This window comes from Xenopus tropicalis, chromosome 8 (genome assembly GCF_000004195.4).
Source record: "Xenopus tropicalis strain Nigerian chromosome 8, UCB_Xtro_10.0, whole genome shotgun sequence".
NCBI classification, from domain to species: domain Eukaryota; kingdom Metazoa; phylum Chordata; class Amphibia; order Anura; family Pipidae; genus Xenopus; species Xenopus tropicalis.
Window position 1 is genome coordinate 75,295,087 of NC_030684.2, and position 13,125 is coordinate 75,308,211.

The window sequence follows — 13,125 nt, forward strand, 5'->3', positions numbered from 1 at the left end:
ATAGGAAGGTGTTGATTTTGCACCATTCATAAAATGATCTATACCTCAAAGCAGACTAATGTTGAATACATAAACAACAGATTTCATCATTTTTTTTATTAATTCAGCACTGGTGTGTCTACTGCCATGATTAGAGACAGACAGGGCAGAATGAAATCAGTTAAGTACTGTGATGCCCTTTGGTGAAACACTTAAAAATGCTATGCACAGTAAACACTTAAACATTTAGTTTTACTAGAAGTAGTAACCCCTTGAAATCAAGCAGATCTTAATCCCCTGTGGCTAATTTGGAATAAATGCAGAAGTACGTTGCAAACTATACTTCTGTAAATGCAGCTGTGCAGTATACACCCAAATTATTTGCTAACAATGTAGAATATATATGGGTCAAGTTCTAAAATGTGAGGTGGCAAGCAGACTGACAGCAGTGTTACCTCTATAGTATTCACTCATGTTCAAACACTAATTTTTTATAATATCTTTATTTATCAGTTTTACATTTATACATTACATAGTCAAACACTAATTTTGAGGCCAGCACACAACAAATTGTGGTGCAAACGAAACACATAATTGTGTAATTGTTCTGAGCCAACACTCAGTTTTTTCTAAAGATATATATTTTGCACTTGTAGTATTAAAAACATGCACAAAAGATCATCAAATGATAGACCTATGTCTCAGTAAGCCTGTTTTTATATGATACCACAAGCTAGGATAGTCAAATGCCCTTGAAACTCACCAAAATGTTTTAGAAAATACAACTCTTTATGGACCTTTTCAACCAATAAAAGTGGGTTATGCTTTTCATTTAATTTCAAAGAATGTTTAAATCTTGTGCTATGTCCTATATATTGCAACGATGTTGCTTTGTTTTAAAGGAACAGTAACACCAAAAAATGTATAAAAGTAATAACAATTTAATGTACTGTTGCCCTGCATTGCTACAACTGGTGTGTTTGCCTCAGAAAGACTACTATAGTTTATATAAGTGAGCTGCTGTGTAGCCACGGGGGCAGCCATTTAAAGGAGAAAAGGCACAGGTTACTTAGCAGATAACAGATAAACCCCCATTATATGGGGCTTATCTACTAGTTATCTGCTATGTAACCTGTGCATTTTCTCCTTTTTTCCAGCTTGAATGGCTGCCCCCATGGCTACAAAGCAGCTTATTTATATAGTAGCTTTTCTGTAACAAAAGCACCAGTATTTTGCAGAGTAACAGCACATTATATTTTAATTACTTTAAAGCACTTTAATTTTTTGATGTTACTGTTCCTTTAAACTGAATGCTACATTAGCTGCCTTTTAGGATTAAAGTGGAAATTTCAAGAGCATGTCATAACAAGTATTCTTACTTATGATGCATTTGACATGTGAGAAACACACCATCTTCAGCTTTGTAAGTGAGCTCACTTCTTTTAATTCTTTTCAGGAAATCTGTACCTGTTTATTCATATATGTGACCACTACATCAAGTTTTAGGCAGACATTATAGTTGTATTATAGTTGTGCTGTCTCCTTAGCCAAGGTAGAGATAATGAGCCACTGCCTGTCAAGAAATAGGTAATAGGTAGAGAGTATAGGTGTGCGTGTAAGTATGAAAAGCATATATGTAAGTATGCACATAAGTGAACAGCACAGGAAATTTAGACAGACTTGGGAAAATAGAAAAAATATGAAGCGGATAATGAATAAAGTAAATGCGAGGGAATGAGCCCCCTGTCCTATATACTGCCCCCTCCCCTCTTATAAGCCTTTCATCAGGATTTCTTTCTGTAGAAGGTGTGTTCATGTAGAGTTGCAGTGTTTCCTTAGCAGAGGGAAAGTTAATAACCAGAATTACATTTAGGGTTTTTTGAGAAAGAGCATTACAGAGGCTGCTGGTTACTATAACATAATAGCCAGCCACAATACAGTTTAGTTTGGGCTCTTTCCATTTTTTTCTGCTCACCCCACAGCCAACCATTTTCTCTCTTCTCTTCTTCCCAACATTGCAGTTGCAGTGTTTCCTTAGCAGAGGGAAAGTTAATAACCAGAATTACATTTAGGGTTTTTTGAGAAAGAGCATTACAGAGGCTGCTGGTTACTATAACATAATAGCCAGCCACAATACAGTTTAGTTTGGGCTCTTTCCATTTTTTTCTGCTCACCCCACAGCCAACCATTTTCTCTCTTCTCTTCTTCCCAACATTGCAGTTGCAGTGTTTCCTTAGCAGAGGGAAAGTTAATAACCAGAATTACATTTAGGGTTTTTTGAGAAAGAGCATTACAGAGGCTGCTGGTTACTATAACATAATAGCCAGCCACAATACAGTTTAGTTTGGGCTCTTTCCATTTTTTTCTGCTCACCCCACAGCCAACTATTTTCTCTCTTCTCTTCTTCCCACCATTTTCACTCCATTTTGTGATATTCGTCAAGGACTTGCAACATTTTATCTGTCTATATCTAAATTTATTCTCATTCCAACTGCATCAATTCCTTGTCCTAACTTTAAAATAATGGAAATGTTATATATCAAGCTCTCTTTTGCCCAAATCACGCAATACTATTATGAGGCTATAGTTAAAATGAATCAAGCATTTCTCAGCAGCCACTTCAGTAACTGCTGTGCATGCTCCCTGACCTTAAGCTTTGGGAAAGTCAGTCACACAGCACCTGTTACACTTTGATACATTAGTTGCTGGCATCTTTAGCTGCTGCTGATAAATGTATCAAATTGTAAAAGTTTATAGAGTCAGAGACCTGTACTGAGCTGTTACTACAAATGTCAGTGATGTAATGATCAAATTCACTTTTAAAGGATAAGTAAGCTTTTTATTTTTAAATCCCCTAAAAATACTCTAAACAGCCCCCAGAATATTATATTATTTCTCCATTAGAAGCAGCTGAACTGCAGTTTATTTACTGACTTCCTTGTCCAGCATAAAGCTCCACCACTTATTCTTTCTGAGCACTCCTTTCTCCATCTATGAAAACCTCAAAGAAGTGCCTACTTTTTTGAGGTCATCACAGTCACAGAAAGAAGGAGAGCTCAGGGGCAGGTTTCACGCTAAACAGAACTGAACAGAAGTGACAGAAGTGACTAAAAGAACTGCTGTAAAGAGCAGCTTGTAATAGAAATACAAAATAAAAATGAATGCAGGGAGAAAGGTATGTTATCCTGGGGGCTGTACATACTAATTTTAGAGATTTGTTTTAAAAAAAAAAAGGTTTACTTTTTCTTTAAACAAATTAAAAAGTTTTAAGCAACTGAGAAAAGTCATAAGGGCTCCTCTACTAGAAAAACTGCAGTTGCATCATTGCCACAGTCAATTCAAGAATCTGCACCATTCATTAAAGGTTATCATGTCCAAAGCCACTTCTTGCACTAAAGTGTCTGTCCCACCTCCTTTTCTGATTTGAGTGCAAGTGCATCTATTGGTGCAGGGAAACTTGGAGCTACCTTGAAAGTGGCAATAGCTATAGAGTTCCCACATGAGTGTGTGTCAATAGATAGAGTGTACTTGCACTAAAACAAACTGGCTAGTTTTAAGCACAGTTGGGTTAAGCCTGTGTATCCCTCCTTGTAGCCATAATTATGCTGGATTATGGAAACTGGTAGCCTACAGAAGGTTCTTCTAGTGGTCTAGTTGTGGGTTGAGACATTTGACTTTGTAATCTTAGGGTCATTAAGATGAGTCCTAGTGAGAGAAGATAAAGCTATAAACAAAAAAGCAAAGATAGTACCCTGACCTGATAAAAACAGGAGCTTTCAACACACTGTATGCTCCATCTGTTGCAGAAATACAACTCTGAGAACTCTCTGATATTCAGGGGAATCCTGGCAGTTGTAGTTGAACAGCTGAATGTACACAGGTTGGAACTTCCTAAAAATTGTTACACATTGTAACAATATTTGATTAGTACATTCACTGATTACATTTATCCCTCTCACACTGGGACCCCAGAGCAAATCTTTCCTCACTTTGCCAGCCGTATTAATGGATCACCTTTCAATAACATTCTTTTTATAATATTCCTAATAACATATAAGACTATTGCCACTTATTGAGATATATGGTATGTAGTCATACTATCCTTAAAATCAACTGATTTTTAAACTTTAGAGATACCTATTGAATGTAGTACAATCCTGCTTGGTGTGTATGGTTACTATATTTGACAGCTAAATAGTTTCTAGATATCTATGACCCATGAAGCAGTATTACCTATACCGAAGTGTTTTATTGGATGAGAAACAACAGTACTTTTTTGGTTTGTTGAACATAGCTCTGATTTAAAACTATGTAAAGATAATTATTACAACAAACTGGGGGTGGCAGAAAACATAATAGCTGGGCTCTGTGAAGGTCCTTATTAATGTGAGGTTCAATATTTATGAGAAAAATAGATGATCATCTTCAAGGTTTGAAAGAGACCAAAACTGTGTTTTACCTGCATGTTGGTTCAAAAAACATTATTGTCAACTGCACACAATTTAGAGCCCACATAGCCATAATTACCTCCCTAACAGTATAATCAGTGCCTAAATCATATACAATATAAAGTGCCTCATCTGACTATTGTGTCTTTTTGTGGGAAATCAGCCAATCTCATTTAATGCCTCTTGCATTTATTTCCATGTGAAGGCAATAAAGATTGCTGTAGGGGCAGTGAGTGAGTACAGGTGTTCTCATATAAGCCCATAAAATGGCAGGCACAGTAAGTGCACCGAGATAGGTTTGTTTTATACTTCCTGCTAATGAATAAGATTTGTTGTTAAGGTTTACAGTTTTCCTTTACTTCTCTTTTTATGTCTAGTTCCCAATATCAGTTTATGACTTCCCCCTCAGCCATTGTCTTTGTTACTTCTTTGACATTACTTTCTGGTATCAGGAGTCCCAAATGTTTTCTATTTGACAGAAAAAAAGAGGTGAAAAGTGAGCTTGAAAAAGAAAGAAAGTGTTAAAAGAATAGAGGGGAGGAGGGTGAGACAAGTGAATGCCATGCTAGGTGGGGAGGGGAGGAGGAATTTCAAGGAGTGGGAGGGGAGATACAGTGTGAGGGAGAGATAGTTTAGTTCCTGTCTGTCCCAAGGGAGAGAAACCTGGATATGTCAGACTTCTTGTACAACCTGGGCCAGAGATCCAGCACACTCAGCGTGAAAGAGGAAAGGAGGGAAGTAAGTACAATATCAGAGGGAAGATAGGTGATTGCTGTATTGACCGTGAATATAAAGAATAGGGGGTTAAGCAGGGGGGAGAAAGTAAGTGGGAATGGGGGGAGTGGAGAAACACACACAATTGCTGTGCCAGAGAATAGGGAAGGAGGCAGGGAAGTTCTTGAAAGAGTGGGACAGACTGCTGGCCAGTGTGCAAGCCTGTTTAACAGGTGTTTGCACACAAGGAGTGGAGAGGGAAGGGAGGGTGCAGAGGCAAAAGAGGTTAAAATGCTCAGAATACTCAGAGAATGAAAAGGAAAATATTAAATAAAAAAAGAGAGAGATCTGTGTGTGCTGTGTGGACTGACTTGTGTTTGCACTTTCTCAAACAAGCCCCTGCTTGTGGCTTTTTGAGCTGCCTATTTGTTCCTTTCCCCAGAGGTGCCAGCCCCTGTTTTCCACTGTGCTGCTAACTGGCATGGCATTCTCTGAATATTCCTGCTGTGCCAGCCTTTGCATTATCTTACTCTGCCTATCTTAGTGGCGCCATGCCCTGAATAATTAATTCTGTTATAACAGCTCATACTTTGCCAGCCTTTCATACTTTTGTCTGTGTTTCCCCAATTGAGTATATTGTAGGCAGGCCATTAACTTTGGCCTAATTGCTACTTTTGATTTTTTGTTATTACACATATAGTTTTGTCTGCTATTAACATATTTGATCATTTTTAGATGTATTTTTCCAAAATATTATGCCACATCATGTTATCCTCTTACTTATGCTGTTGCCTTCCCCCACCTTAGAGGACAAGTCAACCCAGAATATAATTCTAAACACCTTTGCAATATAAATTCATAACAAATTTGTAATGGTCTTTGAGCTGTTTGTATATATATAACTGCTATTAAAAGCAGCATTTGTCTGTCCTTTTCTATTCTCTGCCCTGGTGGCTCTGGCACTTGAAACAATGTAACACAAGCAGCAGACTTACAGACCTGCCTTGCTGGAGGAGACTGACTGTTGCAACATTGTTTAAAAAGTAACAACCAGGAGTTCAGCAAATGCTGCTTTCAATAGTAATTACATTCACAACAACTTTTAAAGCACTGAAAATTTTTAATAAATTCAGATTGGAAAGTTGCTTAGAATTTTTTATAAGGCAAAAACCTATTTTTGGGGTTGACATGCCCTTTAAGGTTAGTAAACCTTAAGCCCTAATGGCATTTGCAAGATTTATAATGCTGTTGGTTCATGGCATTGAATTGTGAGAGTGATATGTTATGCTTTTCATTTAAAGGGGCGCAGCAGTGTTGCTCCACCCAGATATTGAGTGCCACTCCCAGCATTTTATATCAAACAATACAAAGTTTTAGGGCATATTAAGAGCTGTTGTGCAGCAACCAAAGATATGGTTCTTTATTGCTACACTGCACAACAACTTTTTATAAGTTCCCCAAGGCAATATTCAAGAGGATGCTCCAGGGTAAATTTAGCCTACTTTGTTTACATTTAACCTACTGTTTTTGGTTTCATAAGATCATCATGAAAGACATTTTTCTAGCTTTGAAAACCTAACAGTGCTATATTCACTTTGGAAAACCTGGTTGGTTACCTCAGCAAGATAACTGACAGTGCTAGTGTTATTTTTAATCGCAAATGACTATTTTTGTTGGCTATAGACAGATTCAGTCCACTTTGCAGTAGCAAAAGGATGATGGAAGAGGAAGGCACATTATTTTGCAACACTAATTAAAAACAGAGAAGCAGAGAAGAAGAGAGCACAAGGGATAAAGCCTGTCCCATAACATCAACATCAATTACAGCAAACCACCTATGAGGAGTGTTGACTGAGAACAGAAAACCTAGTTGGCCAATGGCCTTATCAACATGTGTGAGCAATCATTATCCAACCAGGAATTAAACTGTATATGGCTTTACAATATGACCATCCATGCCTATGGACAATGTATAATATCTGAGCAGTCGCACTGAGGAATGATTACACAGACCTAAAATCAGCAAGTACAGGACCAGCTCTGATAAGCCAGCAACACCAGAAAATTGTCTTTAAGCATTAAATAGTCATTTACAACTTTTTTACACATAGTTACATAAGGTTGAAAAAAGACCAGAGTCCATCAAGTTCAACCCATCCAAGTAAACCCAGCACACACAACCCACACCCACCAATCCATACACCCACATACACAAACCACACATACAACCACCAACACTAAGGGGCACATTTACTAAGACACGAATTCGAATCCGAATTGGAAAAATCCGATTGGAAAACGAACATTTTGCGACTTTTTCGTATTGAGCGCTCGTAAGCGGCGGGCGAAACTTTCAGACTTAGCATGATTTTGGAAGCCTCCCATAGGACTCAATGGCACCCTGCAGCTCCAACCTGGCCCAAGTAAAGTCACCATACTGAAGCTTGAATGAATCCGAATCTTTCGTACTCGGCACGAAGGCTACGAAAAAGTCGCGACAAAATACGAGCGCATCGTAACGGCTACGCGCAAATCGTATTGGTAACGAAAAAGTTGCGACAATTTTCCGAAAAAATCGCCAAATACCGATCATTACGAAAAAAACGCTATCGGACGCATTCGGCCGGTTCGTGAGTAAGTAAATGGGCCCCTAACTGTAGATATTAGTATCACAATAGCCTTGGATATTCTGATTGTTCAAGAACTTATCCAGGCCCCTCTTAAAGGCATTAACAGAATCTGCCATTACCACATCTCTAGGAAGGGCATTCCACAACCTCACTGCCCTCACCGTGAAAAAAGTTCTATATAGCATTTGGAACATTTGTATTGCCCTTACTTTATTTTTGTTTTTTCTGACACACATTAGGAGTGTGTGCTAACTAAAGGTGCACTGATCATTAAGGTAACAGATTAAGATGTTTGCAGAGATCAGGGCAGATGCAAACACACTGCAGTAAAACACTGGGCTTGTTGCTGTTTCTGACCCCCAGGACGGTGCACATTCATGCTTGAAATTTGGTTTAACCTGTATGCACAATGAAATTGAATAACATCATTAAACTAAGGGAGCAGACTGGCAGTGACAACATTTTTACTTGATTAATTATTTTGAGAACAAAATGAAATTGTTGTTAAACACAAGGCAGAAATGTCAGTATTAACTCACCATCTGAAGATATATATATATTACAGTATATATATATATATATATATATATATTATTTAGATATATATTCAGACATACAGTGTCGGACTGGGCTGTCGGGACACCGGGAAAAATGCCGGTGGGCCCCTGCGGCCCAGACCCGACCCTTGCCAGCACTCCCTCTGCCCGACTGTTCCTCCCAACACGTTAAATTTACATGCTCGGGGGAGGACCCTGCACCCCCCAAGTCCGACCCTGCAGACATACCTACTGTATTTCTATTCCCTGATATCCTTTCTCTGACTCATAGAAACCTTTTTCCAACTACTCTTATACCATTGTGATGGATTGTGGGACTTGATCTCCCAGAGAGTGGTGCACAGATTCTCTGTTAATGATTTTATGAGTTACTTCTTTATTTGTAATAGGAGTGAGTCAATCATGGAAGTTACTAAATCAGTAACAGGCAAATCTGTGCACACAATCAATTTTCCATCATGTCTGCATTTGCCATATTACACGCTAAAACTGAACCTAATTTAGACAGAGCTGCAGTTTTGACCTGGTTTTCACAGAAACCTATAATCAGCTATTTATAAACTAACAATAGATATTCCTAAGCAGGTAAAGAAAAAAATCTATCCTGTAGATTGCTCCTATTCCCAACATTGTAATTCAATTGTTTGGCCAGGACAAACGTGCAGATCTAATAGTGTGGCCAAGTAACCTTTAAAATAGTGTATGGCCAAGTAACCTTCTCTATAGGAGGAGTTAACAAAACGTTTTAAGGTGGCCATACATCTTCAGATCCTCTCTTCAGAACCTATGGGTGGGCGATATCGAACAAATCCAGGCTAATTCAGTCGTTTGGCCCTGCGATTGATATCTGGCCGATTTCAGGCCAGATATCCGTAGAGCAGGCCCGCCGTTGGTGCCCCTACACAGGCCGATTAGCTGCCGAATCGGTCTAAGGCAGTGCTGTCCAACTTCTGTGGTACCGAGGGCCGGAATTTTTCCGGCCTACGTGGTGGAGGGCCGATAATGGAAGCCAGTTTTGACCACTCCCCTTTTTAAACCACACCCACTTGAAACCACACCCATGTTATCACATGACCATACGCAATGGTACAGCAAAAGCCTGCCATACTCTGCCTTCCCTACCCTGCCTGTGTGTGCCATACTCAGCCTGCTATACTCAGCCTGCCCTACCCTGCCTGTGTGTGCCATACTCAGCCTGCCCTACCCTGCCTGTGTGTGCCATACTCTGCCTGCCCTATGCTGCCTGTGTGTGCCATACTCTGCCTGCCCTATGCTGCCTGTGTGTGCCATACTCTGCCTGCCCTACCCTGCCTGTATGTGCCATACTCAGCCTGCCCTACCCTGCCTGTATGTGCCATACTCTGCCTGCCCTACCCTGCTCAGTGATGGCACACACAGGAAGCATACAGTGACACAATGCTGGCACTGCTCCTACAGTCTGCACAATAACTATATATTAACAAAAACGTTTTAATTGCAGTACCACCTCAGTATATATATATTTTTGTAGTGTGCAGGGTTTATTTGTGGGTTTCTACTGCTCTGAGGTGTGAATAGGTGAACAATGTGGGTGATTACAGCCTGAGCCTGAGGTGTGAACAATGCAGTGGTTGAACAATGCAGGGATTAAAAAGTGTGAACAACACAGGGGAATACATTTTTAAACAATACAGGGGAATTACAGCCTGAATCTGAGGTGAGAACCATGCAGGGGGGGGCAGTTAATCACAGTACTGATACCATTTAAAGCTTACACAAAGGTAAGCCATCAAAGCAGCCAGACAGGTGGGGGGCCACACAGAGGGGGCCCGCGGGCCGCCAGTTGGACAGCACTGGTCTAAGGGACTGATATCGGCAGGTAGAATCGTCCCATGTATGGCCACCTTTAGATTAGTGTAAACAATGCAAATTCAGTATCTAATTATATCTAACACCCCCTCCAACCTACACTGTGACAGGGGCAGATGTGTAGTTTTGTGTTTTTGTGGAATGGATCTAGCATGCCTTTAATATCCTACAATGGGATATATACAACAAGCTCTATGATGTTCTACAAGCTTTTTCAGTAGGGATCTTCATCTATAGGTAGTCTGTAAACTGATTTATATGCAGCCTGTTGTTTGTCTGGTCATCTGCAAGAGTCGGCTAATACCTGTAGGGATAATGTAGTTTATGCACTTAGCATTTCCCCACGCTATTGTCCTTAGGTAACACTCACCTAAGATCCTATAGAGTAACATCTAGCAAAGTATTTTAAAATACTTCAGACCTGCCAGACTCTGCACTGTGCCTTAGGTCTAACAACTAAATGAAAAGATGCAGTTAATGGATTAAAATGGTTACATGTTTAAAACATGTTTAAAACCTAACAAACAGCACATTGTATATATACCTATCAAGTAAAAGCTAAATCTTCAGCATCTGAACATAGACCCAGTGAGTGCTGGGCACGAGTTCCAGGGGGGGTCAAGCTCATATGGAGGTGGATAATAGGAGTGCATTTAGGGCCAAGCATCTCAAATATACAGTATAAAATTCAATAGAGCTGTGTGACATGGGAATTTAATTGCTTCTATTTGAGTAGTTGCATTTTAAACAAACCACCTGCCGTAATCCATTAAAGGTTTGTTGCCCACTCACTCATGAATTTATCAAACAAAACTTCTGTGTATCCTTAAAGGAACAGGAAATGAAAGAGCTTTAAAGTAATAAAAATATAATGCACTGTTGCCCTGCACTGGTAAAACTGGTGTGTTTGCTACAGTAACACTACTATAATTTATATAATAAGCTGCTGTGTAGCCACGGGGGCAGCCATTCAAGCTGGAAAAAAGGAGAAAAGGCACAGGTTACATAGCAGATAACAGATAAGCTCTGTAGAATACAATAGTGTTTTATCTGTTATCTGCTATGTGCCTGTGCCTTTTCTCCTTTGAATGGCTGCCTCCATGGCTACATAGCAGCTTATTTATATAAATTATAGTAGACTTTCTGAAGTAAACACACACCTTTTACCAGTGCAGGGCAGCAGCACATTATATTTTAGTTACTTTTATACACTTTCATTTTTTGGTGTTACTGTTCCTTTAAAGAAGTGTGCTGCTTTGTTTGAAAATGTCAGAAAATGCCTTGCTTGGCAAAACCAAAAAAACATCCTGCCACTTCTGAAGGCTTTTATATAAAGTTTACTTATTAGACCATGAGTGTGTTGTCAAACTCTCTCATTAGGGGTTACATATTTATATATACTTTGCATAGATTTCCAGAGGTTTTTATTTTTATAAACTGCTAAAAGCAACTTTGTTGGATAGTGGTGTTAAAAAAACAGTACTCTATACAGGGTACCTAAACAGATATTAATTATTGTTCTACAGAGGAGTGCGTCAGTTATAGCTATGTAGTATGCAGACATACAGGAGCATTTCAGAAAACAGTATTACTGTGTTTAACAGCGGTTTACTACATGTCTTGCTACCTTACCACCTATTTGCGTGACCATCTATAACTTCATAATCAGCACAAATATGACAGTAAAGTTATGAATTCTGGTTTGTGTCAAGCTAGCATTAATATATACTCATATACAGGACATATGATTATTTCAGCATGTCAATTCTTTTCTAAATATAGATAGTTTTATGCTGGTCTTTAGAAACTCATTGTTACATATATTCATGTCTCTGCAGCTGGTAATATGAATCATTTTTTCATTGGACATCATATATGGGAGAATTAAAGATGACTTCTCTTCTTTTCTGGTTCAATCTGCTCCTTGCTCTCTGCATAGCTGAACCTGATGCTCACTTTGATCCATGTAAGTTTTAAATATATTTGAGATTTGGTAGAGGAACCACAACATGTGCAACGGATATAGGACTATGTATAAAACATTGTATTCAGCTGGTCAGGGACATAGCACATCTATGGTGCTGTTGTTTGATAATGCATACTTGAACTTATATATACGTATATAGCGTGGAACTCTGACTTTGTTTAAACAATTGCCACAGCTTCTTGTCGCTATGCATTGGGTATGCAGGACAGGACCATCCCAGATGAGGATATCACAGCATCCAGTGCCTGGTCTGACTCTACTGAAGCTAAACACAGCAGGTGAGCTTGAAGCACAAATAATGTAGTTTAATGTTTCATATTGCACTTTCTTAATTACCTTGATTGGGAAATCTAATGGAGTATCTATGTATCCTAAACAAAAAGCCATACTAATGTGAACTGGAGATCATTTATTCTTTGCCAAACTTAAGGCACAATACTCCCCTACACTACAACTGATATGTCCAGCCAAATCCTTTTTCATGCCTTTGACTGTTAAGCCTTCTCTTCTTCTCTTACCCAAAAGCTGTACTATTAATTGTAAATACAGAGCTGTATTTATATATCTAGGAACCCAAGGGCCTTTACAATCAATAATTTTTTTTTGTAAAGGAAAAAAAGTCTCCAAAGCCGTGGACAAGGACTATGTGTGTTAATCCATTGGTTGATCTGGGGGGCTGAGGGGTCAATTGGCATATTGTGGCAGACGTGACATCACATTTAGAGTGGAAGTCAGGTCATGCACAAAAACTGCAAGCTGGGTAAATACAGAGCTGTGTAGATACAAAACAATATTAAATATAAATAAAGCCTTATTAGCATTTAAACTATCTTTTGGTTTAGTTTTAATCAGAACATATAGTTATCATTTAAGACAGGACATACAGTTTGGGGCAGATTTTGTATTAGTTGACTTTTGGGTTTGTGCACATCGATGCAAGAGTTAGCAAGAGAGTGATCTTA

General features: G+C 39.0%; 1 protein-coding gene across 3 annotated transcripts in view; it reads left to right on the top strand.

The window, feature by feature from the left end:
- The window catches only part of ddr1 (discoidin domain receptor tyrosine kinase 1), a 49,006-nt gene that overhangs the window by 15,103 nt on the left and 20,778 nt on the right, over positions 1-13,125 (top strand). The window contains exons 1-3 of one of the 3 annotated variants that reach the window (XM_004916905.4): positions 5,027-5,165; positions 12,015-12,142; positions 12,339-12,441. In XM_004916905.4, the coding sequence (XP_004916962.1) occupies positions 12,052-12,142; positions 12,339-12,441 (194 nt within the window). In that variant the 5' untranslated portion in view covers positions 5,027-5,165; positions 12,015-12,051. Of the gene's footprint in view, positions 1-5,026; positions 5,166-12,014; positions 12,143-12,338; positions 12,442-13,125 lie in introns of those variants that run through there. The other 2 variants (XM_004916904.4, XM_002939459.5) reach the window with 2 other exon arrangements.